Source organism: Urocitellus parryii, chromosome 11 (assembly GCF_045843805.1).
Source record: "Urocitellus parryii isolate mUroPar1 chromosome 11, mUroPar1.hap1, whole genome shotgun sequence".
NCBI classification, from domain to species: Eukaryota; Metazoa; Chordata; class Mammalia; order Rodentia; family Sciuridae; genus Urocitellus; species Urocitellus parryii.
This window is the reverse complement of record NC_135541.1, coordinates 117,551,814-117,571,986: the sequence shown is the minus strand read 5'-3', so window position 1 is coordinate 117,571,986 and position 20,173 is coordinate 117,551,814. Positions and strand designations below refer to the sequence as shown.

General features: G+C 41.0%; 2 protein-coding genes across 2 annotated transcripts; both read left to right on the top strand.

Annotated features, from left to right (window-relative positions):
- Positions 1-3,346: 3,346 nt before the first annotated feature.
- On the top strand, positions 3,347-5,934 carry LOC113176355 (T-cell surface glycoprotein CD1c). Its single transcript, XM_026380822.1, has 6 exons — positions 3,347-3,407; positions 3,675-3,941; positions 4,579-4,857; positions 5,050-5,328; positions 5,635-5,712; positions 5,858-5,934. Exons 1-6 carry the CDS (start codon positions 3,347-3,349, stop codon positions 5,932-5,934), a joined length of 1,041 nt encoding a protein of 346 aa, XP_026236607.1.
- An 8,291-nt stretch (positions 5,935-14,225) lies between these two features.
- Positions 14,226-18,930, top strand: LOC113176354 (T-cell surface glycoprotein CD1b3-like). Its single transcript, XM_077791615.1, has 6 exons — positions 14,226-14,280; positions 14,549-14,815; positions 15,435-15,713; positions 15,836-16,117; positions 16,350-16,443; positions 18,927-18,930. The coding sequence occupies exons 1-6, from the start codon at positions 14,226-14,228 to the stop codon at positions 18,928-18,930; spliced, it is 981 nt and encodes a 326-aa protein (XP_077647741.1).
- Positions 18,931-20,173: the final 1,243 nt, after the last annotated feature.

Genomic DNA, 20,173 nt, shown 5'->3' with positions numbered 1-20,173 from the left:
CCCAAGCCGCTCAGGATGACCGCCGCTTGCAAAAGCGGTTGCTGGCTCCGGGACTTGATTTCTGCACCCGCTGCGGTGCTACCTATGGAGCCGGGTAGCTGCGGCCGCGTGGTTAGGGACCGGGCGGGAGAAGCCGCTGCTCCCAGAGCGAGCGGTATGCCTTCCGGGGGAGTCCGGATGGCGGAGGCCGACTGCGGGTTCGGGCGGGGCGGCCCAAGCCGCTCAGGGTGACCGCGCTTGCAAACGCGATTGTTGGCTCTGGGACTTGACTTCTGCACCCGCCACGGTGCCACCTGTGGAGCCGGGTAGCTGTGGCCGGGTGGTCAGGAACCGGACAGGTGAGATGGCTGCTCGCAAAGCGAGAGCTAGGCCTCCCCGGGGAGCCCCTTGCCAGAGTGGCTAATGGCTGTGGGACTAGACCTCTGTGCCCGAGTGGCCGTCCAAGATCCACTTCTCTGGGACAAACTGTCACTTCCAATAAACCTACCAGATCACGGCTGTTCTCCTCTAAAGGGAATTATGCTAGAAGTTCCTCCGTAGGTAGGCTGCAGCTGTCCAGGTGGGTCTTTCTTATCCCATTAAAGTGGAGACGTTGGAATCGCTGCTTCCTCGCTGGCTGCCATGTTGGATCCCCACATTTAAACTTGATTACTTCCATAACCACACTGGATATTGGGGCTTTAACATACCTAGTCCATACACAGGGAGTTTGGCCATTCCATTTAGGGTTCAATACAAGCAAGATTTCTTGGGTTTCACATTTAAGGGAAATCCTCCAGCATATCTATCTGAAGCAATAGATAGCAATTTGATGCAGCTGTCTCATGCTATCTTTATCTCACCTGGTTCTAAATTCTGGAAAGGTTGCTGTTTATAGGGCTCTATAATGTTAGCCAGTCTAACTCAATTGTGTTGAAGCTACACATAAACTTTGGAGTCTTAGAGGATGAACACAGTGAAGTTTGCTTCTCATTATGTAAACTCTATGTAGAACTGGGGGTCCTTCTTTGTCTCTTGTCTGCTGTTTGGAAGATGGTATTTCAGGTCAAGATGATCAAATGGGATATTTCACAAGGTCAGACATGGAAATGGCATTACTCACGTCAGTGCCTGTAAGTCAGTCTCCTGGCTCTACCTCCATTATAAGGGAAGAGGAGGATTGTGCTTCTCCTGAAGGCCCATAGAGAAAATAAATGTGACATATGCATGGCATTTTATCTGTTATCACTTCCTAAAACCACAAAGAGCTGGCTTGCGATTGACAGGATGAAAGCTGGTACTGGTGAGGGATTTGGGTAGGGCTTCAACTGTAAATTGTTCTTAAAGGAGTTTGTAGCTCATAGAACTGCAAATATCTGCAGCTATGATAGGAAGAGTTTGTGAGAGTGACAACCAGCCTCATTATTAGTGTTGAAAAATCTAAGTAAAACATAATGTATATGAAAACATCATGTTTTACAGGATAAACACATACAATGAAATACACTGTAAGAATAACAATGTTACAAATGGGATTTTAAGTAACAGATCTCTGTATTTGGTGGATATTATTTTAAGGACATTATAATAATAATTGTATTGCCTGGGTCTCACAATGATTTTGTTTTCATGTGTCCACACACATAAACCAGTCACTATTACTGACAAATCATTAAGTACCTCTCATAATAACTTGAATAAATTCAAACATTGACAGATACTGCCTTTTTAAAAAAATCAATTTGGTTAGGTCACAAAATGTAACTTAAACATGGATTTTCATGGTCTCCCATGCATGTAGCCTCCTGCCAAACACAGTTACACACTGCACAGTAGTTAGCCCCCAGGTTGAAATACAGGATGTTCTTCGGAATTTTAAATGATGGACGGTTTAGGCAGGCAAAATGCTTCTTTTGAAAATATTGATCAAAACAGATTTGTCTCGGGAATTCTATATATTAATTTTATACATTTTAGTTCTTGATTTAAATGTGTTTCTGTAGTTTAAAGTCCCTTGATATATCAAATTATATTGTTAATCTCTGTATGTTCACATGCCTGTGATTGATGGTACTAATCATATATTGAGAAACTCTTTTTGGTGGCTGAATGTATGGATTAAACTCAATTGCAGGACTTATTTATGTATTTATAGTCTTATATAGTCTTATCTACCTTTAAAAATCTCTTTTATTTAATTTTTTTAAAAATTTCCGATACAAGGTCCCAGAGTAGGACATGTCATGCCCATAAACAACTGCCAACTACATTGTCAGATGACCAGCAAAATCTGCTACTCCACTCTGTGACTTGATGAAGAGACCGACTGCCCACTTTGAGTCCCATCACTTAACTATGCCATTGTCCAGCCTACCACATGGCTATGATGACTCAGAGCACATTTTAGTATCTGGATGGCAAGGACACATTGAGTGGCAAGTAAAATAAGTAAGTGTCCTTTGTGTATTAGATGGGAAAATACAAAGAAAGGATATGAAGGGAAGCCAGCTTCATTTGATGCCTGAGTTCCCAAAGTCTCTTTCATCTATGACCTTGACCTATGCTAGGAAATCTGTCAATGCCATATGGAGAACTTGCCCATTTGCAATGAGATGGAGCTCCTTGCTCTGAAGGGCTGCAGGAAGGATGAGAGAGTCACATGAGATAAGAACTTGAAATTGGAGTTCATGAGTCAGATCTTCTATACTTTGAAAGGCTACAATTTTATCTCTTTAAAAAAATGGAGAGTGCATGGGGAAGTCCTAGGAGCCATGAAACTGCAGTTTCTCCAATTCATCAAAGAACCAGTGAAAATCAAGAAATGAGAATTGTGGAGGAATAAAGGGTGAAATGGGAAAGAGAAAACTGGGAGGACAATGAAAAGGGACAGAGAAGCAAGGAGTGTTGAGAAGAGGACAGGAGGGACCATGAGGCCTAGCTCAGAGCAGAAACAGGAAACATTGTGACCCATTCAAACAAGCAGGAAGCCATACAGTCTCTTCTTTTTATGTGACAGATAGAATGCAAGACTCGGAGAGTTGAGGTGACCCTTGAGTGCCACACACTACTTTGTCCAAGGGCATTTGAGGAAGGAAATACGATGGAGGCTTACTGAAGAGGAGAACCGCTGGAATTCAGAGACAGGGCATAACTTTAGCTCAGAGCAGGAGGGGAAATGAGAGATTGAGTAGGAGGCTCAGTGTTGAGGCAAAATCTAGATTTCTTTGCTGCCATCAGTGACTGGTTCAGAAAATGATGAGTGAGAGGAGGAAGACAGACTAGTGGTATGGAAGGGGAGGTTTGTTGACATCAGCCATCAAAGACCACCAGTCTTGCTGAGAGAGAGAAGGAAACACCTGCAGACTAAATGCTGCTTCTGTACCTTGCATCGTTGGCTCTCCTCCTCCCAGGCAGTGACGATGCACATGGTGAGAACCTCCCTGCCAGCTGCCCAGCTCGGGGGATCCAGGTGGAGCATGGTGGGCTTTCCCAGGATGGACTCTAATACCAAGATGCTTACAATCTGAGTATCCCTTTTATTCTTTTGGAGGACGGTGACAGGGCGTGCTGCTCTGTGTATGAAGAAGGTCAAGGCTAAGGTTCTTTCTCTGGGAACTGGACCACTTACTGTCTTCTCCCTATCCTGCAATCCACTCATGTTTGCCTTATACCATTTGATATTCTTCCATCCCCAGTGGTCCAGGAACGGATCTCATTCCATCTCATCCAGATCTCCTCCTTCGCCAACCAATCTTGGGCAAAGCATCAAGGCTCAGGTTGGCTGGATGAGATGCAGATTCACGGCTGGGAGAGTGAATTAGGCACAATAATATTCCTGCACACCTGGTCCAAGGGCAACTTCCGCAATAAGGAGTTTGCATTCCTGGAGCTGCTATTCCGTGAATACTTCATTGGATTAACTCAGCAGATTCAAACCCATGCCAGTCAATATCATTTCGAATGTAAGTTCATCCAACACAGGGAAGGGAATTCTTCAGAGGATTGATCTATTTCTGGTTAACCCTCTAGTCCTATCTAAATAGGGCCATTTTCTACTATCCCATTCCACCATAAAAGTCGGCATGAGTAAATCTTTTAGGGGATTATTCTAAATATTGATTCTTTAAAATTTCTTAGACTTTTGTTATTTTAAAATATTTTTTCTTGTATTTTTTTTTAATCTTCTGCCTGTGATCTCCCCCTGTGGCCCACAAGCCAGAGGCACACCTTTGTCCATTTTGTGCTTGACTTCCTTAAAATATGATATCTTCCCCTGATTTCTTCAAAGATCTATATCCATAGTCCAACAGTGATTATGACAACTTCATGCATCGTGAAATGCTACTGCTATCTTCCTCATAAAAATTCCCCCTCACTTCTAGCCAACATTACATGACTCAGCTGTTGTTTTCCCAGACTTTTCTAAGGTCAATCTCCTGCTAATCCATCCCCAGCCACTTTTCTCTCCCTAGTTCCTAACTGAATATATCTTTGGCTCATCCTTCCTTTTTACTACACTTGCTGATGAGGTCTTTAGATTATTATTTCAATGATCTAGTTTTTTCATTGAAACTTTTTCTCATTTTACCCTTCCCCCAGATCCCTTTGAAATACAAGCAAATGCCGGCTGTGAGTTACACTCTCCAGAGAGCCCAGAAGGCTTCTTCCAGGCCGCTTTTGAAGGATCAGATTTCCTGAGCTTCCAAAACATATCATGGGTGCCAGCTCCAGAGGGTGGGAGTAGAGCCCAGAAAATCTGTGATCTCCTTAATCGCTATGAAGGCATCAAGGAAATAGTGTACAATCTCACCAGAAACACCTGCCCTCGATTCCTCTTGGGTCTCCTAGATGCGGGAAAGAGGGAGCTCCAAAGAAAAGGTCAGTTCTGCACCTTCATCTGAGTGCCACCCTATGTGAACTTAGGACGAGGAACGGGACAAGAGGGAGAAGGGTTACTTGGTGATAGTTTCCATTGGGGAAGAAAATAGATAACCGTGCATATTGGTGTGGATATGTGTCCCTAGGCTGTACATAACATCCACATCTGAATCCCCTTTGTGCTTTCTGCAGTGAGACCAGAGGCCTGGCTGTCCAGTCGCCCCACCGTTGAGTCGGGTCAACTATTGCTGGTTTGTCACGTCTCTGGTTTCTACCCCAAACCTATCTGGGTTATGTGGATGCGAGGTGAGCAGGAGCAAGTGGGCACCAAGCAAGATGATATTCTTCCTAATGCCGATGGAACGTGGTATCTTCGGGTGCTCCTGGAGGTGGCAACTGAGGAAGCATCTGGCCTGTCTTGTCGAGTAAGGCACAGCTGTCTAGGAGGCCGGGACATGATCCTCTACTGGGGTAAGACTGGGAGATAGAGTAGGTGGTCATGTGGACATTTTGGTAAGGTAGGTGAGGGGTGTGAGGAAGAAATGAACACCAGTAATTCAAGACATGGAAGAGTGAGACGTAAGGGACACATACAGCCAAGAGATTTCCGGGCAAATGAGGAATCCTTCCCTGCATAGGGGTGGAAACAGAGTGGCTGAAACAGGATGACTGATGTGGCTCATACCCAATGCACAAGGAAAGTAAGGAAATCAATGGGTGGAGGAGAATCAGCAGTGGGTTTAAGATAACATCCTTCCCTGTCTCTAATATCCACAGGACACCACACTTCTGTGAACTTGATCCTCTTGGCAGTGATAGTACCTGTGATACTTCTCATCATCCCTGTATTAGGGCGTAAGATGTGATGGTGAGTCTATGTTCCTCTCTTTCATCCCAGATCTACCCTCTTACGGCTCAGCTTCTCTCTCTGGACAGCTCCACCTTATCCTAGTCACTATCTCCAGTTTATCTATGGTTTCTCCCATTTGTTCTCTTGTAGCTAATTTCAGAATATCCTGTGAGATGCCTCACGACGTCTCCCCATTGCAACAAGAGCCTGAGAACCCAGGGGCTTAGGAAAACCTAGTGATGCCATCATTTGTACACTCCGCTCCATTTGAGTTCTTTCTCTTTCTGCCTGACAGCCACTTGTTTCCATATCCCACTTTAATTTCAAAGCCCTGAGGCCACTTCCTTGACCCAGGATTGGGAAGCAGCCTCTCCCACCTCTGAGCTGAGCAAGTTCCTGGACTGGACTCTTCTGCGTGCCGGCCTCACTTCCAACCTGAGCACCGCCATGCGCATCTTTCTTCTCCTTTTTATTTTTAAGCTCCTTGTGGGTAATGACCATGACCAAGGTACCTTTCCTACATGCAATAGATGCTCATGTTGTGTTTAGTGGAAAACTAGACACAGTGAACAAAAAAAAATTACCATATCCATGTCAGGACTAATTGGTAATGTTGGTAGCTTTTTTTTTTTTCTCATGCTTTTCTTACACAGCTGTGTCTGTTGGATCGTAGATACTTCCCTTTTGTTTAAGTGTTTGTTATTTAGCTGAAACATTCCAGCTTCCTTTGACTTTCCTCGTCTTCTCCTAAAACCTTTAAGGACAAATATAACTTTTCCTCTTGAAACATTAAATATGGGGAGGTAATGGCTTCTAGTTTGTTCCAAACACAAATAGACGTATGCAAGTCAGGTATGAAAAGTAATGGGCCACAGGTATCACAAAATGGTTTAAGAAAAAGAAGCAAGAGAGTAACTTCTCAGGGTTGGGTTGGTATGGCGGCAACCATGTTATAGGGGAGACAAATTTCCTGTAACAATGTGTTCTTTGAAAGAGCCTGGGCTACACTGTAGCCCCTTTAGGTTTCAATCATTAATTCAACTAGCATTTGCTCAGCACTGAATAGGAAAGCGTTACACACAGGTGCTGAATTAGCAGGGGCAAAACCAGCTGAGCCTGTGTCCCTCTGTCTGATATGAAGTGTTTCCTGCTTCAATCTGTTCTTGTCCTTTGAAATGTTTTCTTTTTCATTTTTTGCCATCTTTGAAAAAAATTAAATCAACTCTGTTATTGTATACCTTTTGGTAAAATGCATGTATTTTAAGTGCATAATTTATCTGAACAAATATATTTGCCCAGGTAAACAAGACTTCAAATAAGATAGAATTCTACAACCCTTCAAACCCATTTGTAAGTCAAAACCACCTTCAAACCAACAATTTGCAACTCCTGATCTGCTTTATGCCTCTGAAGCTTAGATTTGTATTTTCTAAGTTTATTCAGGTAGGAATAAATCGAGGTACACTTTACATCAGACTTTATATCCATTAAGCTTATGGTGATAAGTAATCTGGTTGCTGGGTATATCAGTAACCCATTCCTTGGAAGTGCTAATAGAACTCCCTGGATGTATATACTTTAAGTTTTTAAATTCATCTGTTCTTTGATTATTTTTTTTTCTTTTCTAGTAGTAGACTCTTCGAAGAAGTCACTTTTGTTTTGTTTTGCTTCTCTCCCTTTTATTTTTATTTTTGAAATTCTTTTTGCAGTGTCTGGGGAGCCAAACTAATACCTCATATATGCTTTTTTGTGTTTTTTTCTTTGGTTGTTGTTTGTTTGCTTTTATATTTTTATTTTTAAGTTACTTGCTTGGAGCAGTTTTGTAGATTCTGCTGGCCATGTGGTTTATAGACACTGATGTTCCTGATCAGTTTTTTTTTATTATTTTTTAAGATAGATATTTTTCCTCCTTTCTTCCTTTGTTTCTCCCTCCCTGCCTTCATTTTTACTTTTTTTTCCAGTTATTAAGCTAGGCTCCTAGGAAGCCACTCCTGGGTCAGTACAGCTAGGTGGTAGGCAATGATTTGTCAGAGGCTGTGCCTTGTTAGTTAAACTAGTAAGTACTTGCTGAGGAAGCCTGTGTGGTTAGGGCACATACTGCTTGAGTAGTTGACAAATCTGTCCTGGGCTGTACTTTCTCTTTGTGCAAGGTTTTGTGTTCAATCAGATTGGGCAGATGACTCTTCCCCTTTGGTCATAAGTGTGCAGCCTTCCAGATCTCCAGAAACAAGTTGGAGCGGATCAGAGTCCACTCTGCGTGTCTCATCTCCCAGATGTCTTTGTTAAATCTCGCTTGGTATTTCTTTTCTTTGTCCAGTTCTGCAGCCTCTGGCAGCTGTGATGTCCACCTTTGGTTTTTACCACTGTGGCTCTTGTTTCTACAAGTTCTCTGGGTGTGGGGCCTTTCTATGGAGTTCCAAGTGATATCTACCCTTCCTGTGCCAGCAAGACCTCAGCTGGATTTATCATCTGGCCAGGGGAAGGATGCAAACTTCCCTGTGTTATGTGCCCACTGTTCTTATGGGGGCTCTGGTAGTTATTTTTGAGCAAGCTCTTCTCAATTTGTTGTTGCCCTCACTCATTCTTTAATTCTGAGATGTCTTATTTTGAGAATTGTATCCTGTTTTAACCCTGAGTTTTGGGGAAAGGATACCTGTTCTTTCCTCTGCCACTCTGGAAGTCCAACTGCAATGTATATTTTGTAAAATTAAAATTAAATCAAGCAAAAATCAATTCCTAAATCTTGTAAAGAGAATGTAAATTGAGCACGACCGCTTGCTTCCTGAGTTGGTGACATACCACAGAGACAGGCGCTGTTTGAAATGAACTTAAAGCACGGCAATTTGACTCCATGTCTCTAGGGGAATATATGTTAGTTTCACAAAACAAATTTTTAGAAGTAATGTACTCAGATGTAATGTTTTGAGGAAGTACAGATGTTAGCCATCACGGCCTGGAACTTACAAGTACAGACTTTGTAATACGACAGACCAACCAAGGGCCTAATCTCACTTTGTCCCTTTTCAGCTGTGTCACCTAGGAAGCTCAGTTTCATCATTGCAAAACAAAGATACTGATGGTTTTCTCTTCAGAGGATTTTTGCAAATACTGAATGTGATCATGAATGTAAAAATCTAGTGTAGTGCTTGCCCTATAGGAGGTAGGGCTTTTATTACAGATCTTATTATTATCATTATATTATTAACATGAACAGAAAGTGAAACTAGGTGTCAATTTCTAGAACAATACAAGCTATCTGACTTTTACAAGCAGATTTAAAGACAGCGGATGTTTTTAACAACAAGGCAAATATAACTTGTGAAAATCTATCACCTTCCTGCTTTAGTACCAACGCAAAACTGAATTCTGATGTTTAAATGGTTTTCTTCCTCTGGCTCAAAATGAAATAACAAATTCTTCCAGTTAATAGATATTTCAAACCTATGCAATTATTATTGGAAATCGAGGTGAAGATGGAATAGAGGGGAAAAATTCTCTGTCTCCTCCTAATTTTAGGAACTTGATGTTTACCATGACTTCAAACCTTGAAAACACAAACTACTAAGTGTTTTGGGTGCTGATTTATATGTGGCCAATTTCCTATCTCCCAGGGTAAGGAGTTGCATAATGCATTTAAAATTTAGATTTGCAAGATAAAATTCTGGAGATTAATTTCACAACAGTGTACTACTGACCTGGGCACAACTGTCAAGGAAACTATATTAAAATGGATTTTTATTAATCAATTATTATTGCATTATTATTCAATTATATATACATTTTCCAACAAATGTTTAATGAAAGTTACATGAATCTCTTTTGTTCTGTACATGAAAACATTGACTTTTCTGTTTCCTACCTGTGGCAACTCCAGTATCCTAAACTCATCTGACTCCATGCTTAAAATTAACTAATTTCTAGTTCATAACAGATACAGAATTCAGAATAAACAAAGAACAACACTGGCCAATGTATAACCAGACATAACCTTTCTACCATGTAAAAGCCACCCAGCAAGTTTTGGAATTTGAAGTGTACAAATCTTAAGCATCATCAATTTCAGTATGATCAATGCTCTTACAGATTTAAGTCATCAAAATATAAACTAAATAAAGTTATTTCCAAAATTATCTGTTTCATGCCTTAAGAACTAGCTAGTTATTTGCAATGTTTAAAATTATATGCATCTTATGCATAATTCAGTCAATTAAACTAAACACTTGTATAATACAATATTCTTACAGTAGTAAAAATCATCTTTTCTTGAAAAACTTGCTCCCAACAAAATTAAATATGTGTATAGTATAAAAAGATTGCTGTTTTTAGTTGGGTGTGGTGGCGCATGCCTGTAATCCCAGGGGTTTTGGAGGCTGAGGAAGGAGGATCCAGAGTTCAAAGCCAGCCTCAGAAAAAGCAAGGCACTAAGCAACTCAATGAGACCCTGTTTCTAAATAAAATACAAAATAGGGCTGGGGATGTGGTTCAGTGGCCAAGTGCCCCTGGGTTCAATCCCCAGTACCAAAAAAGAAAAACAAAATTGCAGTTTTTATTTTCTAGACTATTTCTTTTGCTGTAAGAAACTTCTCAGTTTGATAAGTTGTTATGCATTCATTTTGTCTTTGTAGTCTGAACCTTTGGTGTAATATCCAAAAAAGTCTAGGCCAATGTCAAAAGTGACTCTTCTTTTCTTTAGGAGTTAAGGTTTTGTGTCTGGGTGCAGTTTCATTCTTTAGCAGTTGGGAATTCGGTTTTGCCAGAACTATTTATTAAAGAGAGGATACTTTCCCCATTGTGACCCCGTTACAAAAATTAGTTGACCGTATATGTTTGGGTTGATTTGGGGCTCTCTATTCTGACTTTATACCATTATCACACTGCTTTGATTTCTATAGGTTTGTAAATGATTTTTAATTTGGGGAATGTGATGGTTCTCATTTTGTTTTTCCTTTCTTAGAATTGCTTTGGTTATTCTATATCTCCTGTGGTTCCATAGGAATTTTAGAATTGTGTATTTCTATGAAATATCATTTAATAGGGATTTTAATGGGGACCGCTTTGAATCTGCTGATCACTTTGGGCAACGTGGTACCTGCTTACCAAACCTATGTATTGCCCTGCCCTTCCCAGACTCTGGCAATTGCTATTCTACATTCAGATTGACAGGGACTCCCTCACCATAAGACAGGACTCACCACTCCGTTTCTGACATGGTCTTTAGCAATGTGAAATACGCTCTTCTGGTAGTATGATTTTGACTAGATTATTGTTCTCATATTTTAGGCTTGTTTAAAATTTTGGTGAGTGTGGGACCAGGGTTGTGGTATCTTTTACATTCTAGTAATTCTTTTGCATGAGTTTAAAAAGTGAGGAACACTCAAGTTACTTTATCTCAATTAGACATTGCAGGTTTCGAAAGAACTCTCTAATTTCTTATTTTTTTTAATATTTATTCTTAAGTTTTTTTTAGGTGGACACAATATCTTTATTTTACATTTATGTGGTGCTGAGGATCGAAACCTGTGCCTCGAGCATGCTAAGTGAGCCCTGTACCACTGAGCCACAACCTAAGCCCAGAACTCTAATTTCAATGGAAAATCCTCCCAACAGAAAATCTTCCCAATGCAGACTCTGAAGAAATCAACTCTAATCAAACTTTGAGAATTCATAAATTGAGAATAGGAACATAGTATTAAACTGAGGAAAGATTTTAGGGTTTTGTTTTTTGTTTTTGTTTTTGTTTTTTGTTCTCTAAATTTGTGGTCAATATTTTTTAGAAAAATATTTTTATATTATTATTTAGAGAGAGGGTGTCACTGAGTTGCTGAGTGCCTTGATAAATTGCTGAGACTGGCTTTGAACTTGACATCCTCTTGCCTCAGCCCCCTGAGCTGCTGGGATTTCAGTCATGTGACCACCATGATTTTTGGCTTTGAAGACAGCATGGAAGTAGTTAATAGTAACTTTGATGAGATTACTGGGGCAAACAATGCTTCTAAATAATTCCAGGAATCACTTGGATAGTTCTCCAATCCCTAAGATAGTTCTCCAGTCCCTGAGAAAGACTTATGTTGTTGATAGCCACCAAATTCCTATAAGTTTAAAAATTATTTCCCCCTTTTCCTGTGACAGACATTTGGGTTTGTTAAAAGAATTCCTGGGACACACTGATTTACATCTTCCAATGATGCCTTGGAGAGACAGAGCCAAAGGAAAGTACTGGTAATTGGTTTTGGGTGAAGAAGGAAAACTAGCAGGAAATTATGTCAAATTATCTGGTTCTCAGATATTCAGTTTTAGGAAATGTGATGGAGCCTTCATTATGTTTTCCCTCATATGTAAAAGAAGAAAATGTGTGGAGCAGAAGTAAATGGAAACAAAATAACGTTCAACAGATATGAATAAAAAATAACTGGACTAAATCATGGAAATGGGAAACATAATCATTGAAATTAAAAGAAAATACAGTAGATAAGATGTTCTCTATCCTGGTAACAATAAAGAGATATATAGAACTGAGGAGTATTAAAGTGGAATCTATTCGAGGTAGAGGAAAAAATTATTTTTTTAAGAATAGATGAAATCATGGCATTTGCTGGTAAATGGATGGTGTTGGAGAAGATAATGCTAAGTGAAGTTAGTTAATCCCCCCTCCCCCATCTTCTCGTCCTAATGAATCTGTTGGCAGCTGGAGCCAAGCTTAAAGCCAAGCTGAGACATTCACAGTAACAGCAACCGTGGAGTGAGTGTGGCTTGGACAGGAAGCTCTGGCCCTGTGAAGAGAATTCTAACAGCATCCTGGTACAGGGAGCAGAACTCTCGGAACCCCCTGTATCTGGTGCCTCTGGCTTCTCATCTCTGCCTGAGTACACCTTGCAGACACTCACGCTGATCCCCCAGGCATCCTCTTGGGGCCAGGTTTTGCTGCTTCCTCTTGGCTGTCAGTGTAGGGTGGTGGTGCAGGAGGACGTGTCCATTCCACGTGTCTGCACACCTCCCAGGTTTCGCCCCTGTGTTCCTAAACTCTGCTCATGCAAGTGAAACTGCAGCACACAGAGTAAGCTGAACCTTGGGTGTTCTATCTTGGGTAAATGAAACACTTACCAAGTAAAAAAAATGCTGCGTGAATGACAGCTGATGTTAACTCCATGCTGTTGTCTGTGCCTCTTATCTCAACAGTGGACTAGATTACATTATATATTTAAGTCTGGGAATATCATTAAGAGATACATAGTCTGACATTTGGACAGCAGTTATGACTTTCTGATTAGGCAGTGGGGATTGTAGATGAAAGCTGTTTTTTTTTTTTCTACTGTTGTGAGCCTTTCATTTCTGGGAACAGAGAAAGGTCCATTACTTATTTTGCATAGTAAAATCAGTTAGCAGCAGACAAACCTTGATACTTGGAATTGGTTTCCACCATGCTTCTCCAAGATGATGTGAAGATATATGTGAATTTGTATTTTTTCCTCATTAGTGAAAATCTAAAAATCATCCTTAAACCAAGATGTTGGTTAGGATCTGTATTTTTCATTCAGTATATTGTCAGCATATTGACAAGACTTTCCAAAGGCATGCAAAGATAAGGTAGGAGTTAACACCTCAAAACAAACATCTAAGAAATATTGAAGAAAAATGTGGCAGGTTACTTCTACCTACAGTAATGACTTATATGGTGACAGAAAAGTCCTAAATGTCACAGAGGTTGTGAATTATTGCAAAAGGAAAAGACCCTACTACTTCTAGAACGTTACTCAAAATGCTATTTTTGACTTTAGCTCTTAGAGTTCTGCTTGTCTCATGAAAATTTGTTACTCCAAAGGTCAGGAGGGACCTTGAAGAAAGTAGTACAGCACCAAATGCCTTTTTTACCCTCAAAAATTGTATGGTATTAGATAATTTTGTTTGAACTATAAACTGCGGCATTTATCATGTTTGAATCTGGGACTTAGGAGGTTTTTAAAATGTTTTTCCTTTAGGTAAGTGACTATCAACAGGGATAGAGGAACACACACACACACATTCACCCACCCACCCACACACACACACACACACAGAACCAGACTTGAGTATGAGGTCGGGGACACCAGACAAAGAGGACCAGTTAAGAAAAAGGAGACACTGAGAATATTGAGAAGGGAAGGGAGGGGGTGAATTGAGGGGAGAAACCGAAAGAATCCTCACAGGTTGGAATCTGAGCAATTCTTTAGTACTACCCTCTTATTTAATAAGGTGGGCATAAGGTTCAGGGAGGTAGGGAAATGGTGTTTCGAAATCTCACAGGGGCTCTTCTGAGGTCAGATGAAGGAAGTTGGGGAGGTACGAGAAGGCTTAGAAGTCGGGGTGGCAGGGGAAATGAGAGGTGGAGTAGGAGGCACCTTTAATTCTTTGGTACAGAGTTTGTCTGAGGAAGAGATTTGTCAGTTGGAAGAGAGGAAGTCACTACAGACTGAGAAACAACAGCGTTTCCGAAAGCAGAGTTCAAACACCAGCCGAAAGCCAGAAGCCCTCCCTCAGTGAAATGCTGCTGCTGCTTGTATTAGCAGTTCTCTACCCAGGTGGGGACAATCAGGGAGGTAAGCATGACGGTGGCATAAACTGCTGCAGAGGACCTGGTTGAAAGCAGGGTGTCTTGCCCAGGTGCACGTTTACTCTGAGGTCCTGCCCCCTCCTGACTCTGGCCCTCTTCCACCTGCTGGAGGTAGGGCTGCCGCCTGAGGCCCTGGGGGCTCTCCAATGTGCCAAGCGTTACGTTTCTGCAGACCCTGGGATTTTGCTGCATGCTTTCTCTTTCCCTCCTGCCTCTCCCTTTCTCTTCACTCTCTTTCCTTCCTTTCTTCACAGCCTCCCAGGAGCCAATCTCATTCCACCTCATCCAAATCTCATCCTTTGTCAACAGCACCTGGATACAGTATCACGGCTCAGGCTGGGTGGATGACCTGCAGATTCATGGTTGGAATAGTGTGGCAGACACTGCCATATTCCTGAAGCCCTGGTCGAAGGGCAATTTCAGTGATGTGGAGATATCTGATTTGGTGGAGCTGTTCCGGGTCTATACCTTTGCATTCATTAGAGAAATGCGGGCCCACGTCCATGAGTTCCAGTTGGAATGTAAGTCCCATCCTCAGACCTGGCGGCTTCTCCGTTACTAGTTTTCTCTTGGTGGAGGGCAATGCTCCCTCTGGCCCTTTCCTCTTTTCCCTTCTTTGCCCAGTTATGAGCACACTCTTCTATAGAGCAGGCTCCCTCCACACCTCCACAAAGGGTCCCCAACTCTGGCTGCTTCTGCATTTGTGATAGTTGAAGGCAGCTGCTTTGTGACCAGTCCCTGCTTTATTTCCCATGAAACTGGATCCTTACTTTGCTACTGGCTGCTTGAGTGACCTAAAGTGTGGCTCTTCTTTTTATCCATCCCTTCGACCTTCGGTCCACATGACCCTCTGCTTCTCTCTAGCATGCTATTTTGGTGACCGCGTGGTATTCTTCCTTGTCGTCTGCCTCTCCTGTGCCCTCTTACCCACCACACATTCTACTACGCTCTTGATCCTTTTCCGACAAGCAACCCTCTCTCCATGGCTCCACTTTTTGAAAGTGTCTGAATGGTGTGACGACTTTGGTTCATTATCTCGGATTCCAGGCTTCTATCCTCACCCAAATCCAAAATCCTTGGTCCTCCCTATTATCTTTGTATTTCTTGTTGGTAACTTCCATCTGTTTTCCTTGTGCATAGACCCCTTTGAGATCCAGGGCATAGCAGGCTGTGAGCTGCACCCCGGGGGAGCCATCCTGAGCTTCTTAAGGGGGGCTTTAGGAGGCCTGGACTTTGTGAGCTTCAGGAACTCTTCCTGTGTGCCTGCTTCAGAAGGGGGCAGCAGGGCACAGCTCGTCTGCGCCCTGCTCAGACCTTACGGAGACATCTTCCATATTGTGAAGAAGCTGCTGTATGAAACCTGCCCCCGGTTTCTCCTGGGTGTCCTCGAGGCGGGGAAGGCAGATCTGCAGAGGCAAGGTTAGTGCCGCAATGTTTCACTTTCCACCACCTCTCCTAGGCCCAAACTTGTGAGTTTCTCAGTCCCTGTGCTATGGGTTAGTGTCATAATGTGACACCATCTGTACCCCTTTCTGTCCCAGTGAAGCCTGAGGCCTGGCTGTCCAGTGGCCCCAGCCCTGGGCCTGGCCGTCTGCTGCTGGTGTGCCATGTGTCTGGCTTCTACCCAAAGCCCGTGTGGGTGATGTGGATGCGAGGTGACCAGGAGCAGCAGGGCACTCAGAGGGGTGACTTCCTGCCCAATGGTGATGGGACGTGGCATCTCCGAGCAACCCTGGACGTGGCAGCTGGGGAGGCGGCTGGCCTGGCCTGCAGGGTGAAGCACAGCAGCCTAGGAGGGCAGGACCTCGTCCTCTACTGGGGTGGTAAGAGTGGGACCCAGGCTGGAGATGGGGGAGGGGGCGCTCCAGCACAGAGGGACTGGAGAAGGGTGGTGTGATGGGGAGGGAGAGGGAGAGGAGGAAGGAGAAAAAGGGAAAGAGGAAAAGAAAGGGAGGAGGAGAAAGAGAATGAGGCACATGGGAGCTGGCTGCAGGAAAACCAGGGGTGCAGGGATGAGATGTGAAGTACCATCTCTTGTCCTCTCCCAATCGGCAGGAGGCTCCGTCTCCATTGCTGTGATCATTTTGATAGTGATGGTGCTCTGTCTGGTCATTGCACTGGGCCTTGCCTTGTGGTTTTGGCGGCATCGGTAAGTTTTTACTAAGTGTTCTTTGCCCTGCACCCTCTTACTCCTCCCACCATTCCATCTGTCTAGAGAGCACACTTGTCTCTATCTTTCCACCCAAACTCCCCTCTTAACTCTCATCTTCTGTGTGCAGCTATTATTATTTTTTTTAAATGTGGTAAAATCCATGTAACGTCGAATGTACCATCTTTACCATTTTTTTAAGTCCACTCGCGCCCTTACCAGCATCCAACTCCAGAATCTTTCCTTTTACAAAATGGAAACTCACTTCTAAAAACAACATCAACAAAAAGCAAAAACCTGCTATTTCTTCCCTTCCCGAGGCCCTGCTAGAGACCTCTGCACCTTCCGTTTCTGTGAGTTTGTGTTTTCTCTGTGCCTCGTATACACAGAATCATGAAATATCTGTCTCTTTGCCCCTGGCCTGTTTGACTTAGCAATGTGTCCTCAAGTTTCATCCATGTCATAGAAGGTGCCAGAGTTTCCTTCCTTCTTAAGGCCCAATAATATCTCATCGCATGTATCATAACCCACATTTTGTTTATCCATTCATTTATAGTTGGGCTGTTTCCACATTTTTGTCATTGTGACTAACAATCTGACAATAGTTGTCATTTTGAACCATGAATGTGGCCATACACATCACTCATGTAGAGCTAATTTTTGGTCATTCTTTTGACAGGTCTTATCAGGAAACCTGTCAACCCTCGTCATGTCTTCTCTCCCATTTGGAATAAGTACAAGAAGTCCAGAAGCTTCGGATGTTAGCCCAGCCGACAATCTCTTGACATTGCATCCAGTGATCATGGATTTTGATCAAATAACAGTTCTCGTAGTTTCAAACAATAATCATAATTAAAAATAATCAAAACCCACCTATTTTAAGATGGTATCGATCGTAGATTTCATCACTTAGATATCTATTTTACAATTCTTATGATTATGTAAGTTTTTGGTACATTGTGTTTTCCAAGTGTTTTGTTGTATGAGTTATTCAATGTGCCTAATTTATTGCTAACAGCTTCTTCATCTCTTTCTATTATTACTGAATTAATAATTATTTTCCCTTCCATCTGGTATTGAAAATTTGTTCTCATTCTCTATGTTTTTATTTTTTGTGTGTGTGTGGTTCTGGGGATTGAATTACTCAGGGCCTTGTGCATGCTGGGCAAACACCCACCACTGAGTCACACTCCCAGTGAACTTTAACTCTTGTTCTTTTTTTTTTTTTTTTCTCTTATCCTGACAAGGGTGTATCGACTCATAAAGTTTTCAAAAGAAATAACTTTTGGTTTTGTTGGTTGTTTCTATGATCTTATCATTTTCTTTGTTATTTTCTTCCTCCTACTTTCCTTGAGTTTAATTTGCTTTTGTATTCTTTTTTCCTAATTTTTTGATGCAGTTGCTTAAGTAACTTATTTTCAGCCATTAGTTTCCCATTATGTGCTTTAATGCTAAAACCTTCCTTGAAGCAGGGCACTCGTGCAAATCAGAAAGTCTGACGTGCTGGGTTGCCTGTGTCAGCTTGATGTTTCCTATAACGTCTGCTTTTTGACACATTAGGTATTCAGAATTTGTATTTCAGAATTTCTAGACATGAGGGAATTTTCTGGTTGCATTTTTAATCACTGATTTTTAACTTAATTGTGCCAGGGAAACATTTTGTATACTTTTAGCTATCTGAAGTGCATGTTGCTTCACGAACAGAGTTTGACAATGAATGTCCCATGTTTACTTAAAAAGAATGTATACTTTTCGGTTTTAAGAGTTTTGAATTCCAGATGTTTCATTAGGTCATGTTTATTAAAAATGCTTAAATCTTATTTATACTTTGTTGTTCACAGAAGTCTATTAAAAATTTTGCACCAAAATTGTGGATTTTAATACACCTCTTTCTGCACCATAGTTTTGTTTTATAACTTAGAGAATGCATCATCACATGCACACATGTTTAGAAATGCTCTATCTTCCTTGTGATGCACTTATTGGTTTAACTTGAATAATGCTTACTTGCCCATATGGTGATTATCTAAAATAAGTGCATCCATTCAGGTTTCTAGTGTTTTTGAAGTATATCTTTTTCCATCTCTTTAATTTGTAAATCTCTGTTTTTGTCACTTGTAACCATAATATAGGTATGTTTCTTTCTATTCACTTAGACAATTAATGAAATTAATTGTCATTAATGAAATTACTGATATATTCGTTTTTAAATCTACCATCTACTCTGGATGGGTGTGGTGTTGCATACATGTAGTGTCAGTGACTAAGGAGGCTGAGCAACTTAGTGAGAACTTGTCTCAAAAAAAAATCAATCAATTAATAAGCAAATTAAAAGGTCTGAGGATGTGGGTAAGTAGTTAAGCACCTTTAGGATCAATCCCCAGAATAAATAAATACATAAATAAATAAACTAACTAATTAACTTGCCATCTAAATTTTGCTATTTTATCCCTCTTTTTCTGACCCTGTTCTGCCTATTTCAGATAAAGTATTCCTAACTACAGCATCTTCTCATTTCTTAACTTGTTGATTTCGTGATCTTTTAGCATTTTAATTGGCCATCTTAGAAAGTTTTACACAATCCTACATGTTAAATTTTAATAGACATTTATATTTTAGTGCTTCCTGACTTCCTGCTAGCTCAATGCCAGAACATTTTAATTCCATGTATCCTTCTTCAGACTATGTCTTATGGTTGTTAGATATTTATATTTTGGTTCTCCATGAATTTAAAAATCTAAATAGAATTTAAATACGGCAAAAAGTAAATATTTATTTATTTTTTATTTATTTGTCCTTTCAATTGTTCAGCCTTACAGGGTTGGGGACTAGCAATGCTTGTTGTTTTTAATCAGATCGGGAAGTGAAATTATTCAAATTTGGATTTTTAATCACTTATTAGGGCTGCTTTATTATTTATTTATTTATTTTTCTACTGATGATTCACCTTAGTCCTAGGGCCTAGGGATTCAGGATGTAAGGTTTTAGGGTTGCAACCTCATACTGAATGTATTGACCATTGTGTGTCTTCTATGTAGGCTCCACATTCTAGTTATTTTTTCCTGGGTCCCAAGGCCCTGCAGAAAGTTCTGCTCAGTCTTGCCCCTCTCTGCTGTGCTTTTGGAATTCCCAGATTCCTGTAGATGAAGAAATGTGGTTCCGGATGCCAGGCTTTACCTCAGGATTTCTTTCCTTTCTTGAATCATGGACCTCTAATCCCTCACTGTCTTGATGGCTCTCAGATATTTCAAAATAGATGATGTTTTTCAAAATCTATCTTTACTAGTTGTACTCAGTAAAAAAGTTTTCCCTAAACAATATTATTCACGATGGCCAAATGTTAAATTTTAACTGCTATTTTAAGTCAATAACATAGTGCTTAAAAGCCTCCCTGGGTTTAATCCTCAGTAAAAATAAATAGATAAATAAACAAGAAAGAAAACTATAAATATGTGAGGTGATGAATATATTTTGAATATTTTTTTTCTTTTTAAAAATATTTTTAGTTGTAAATGGACACAATATCTTTATTTATTTATTTTTATAAATAAATACATTTTTATGTGGTGCTGAGCATCGAACCCAGTGCCTCACATGTGCTAGTAAGTGCTCCATCACTGAGCTATAACCCCAGCCCAAGAATATATTAATTAATCTAATTTTTAAATGCCACAATGCATTCATGTATTGAGATGTTTCAATGTACTCCATAATTAATACAACTATTATT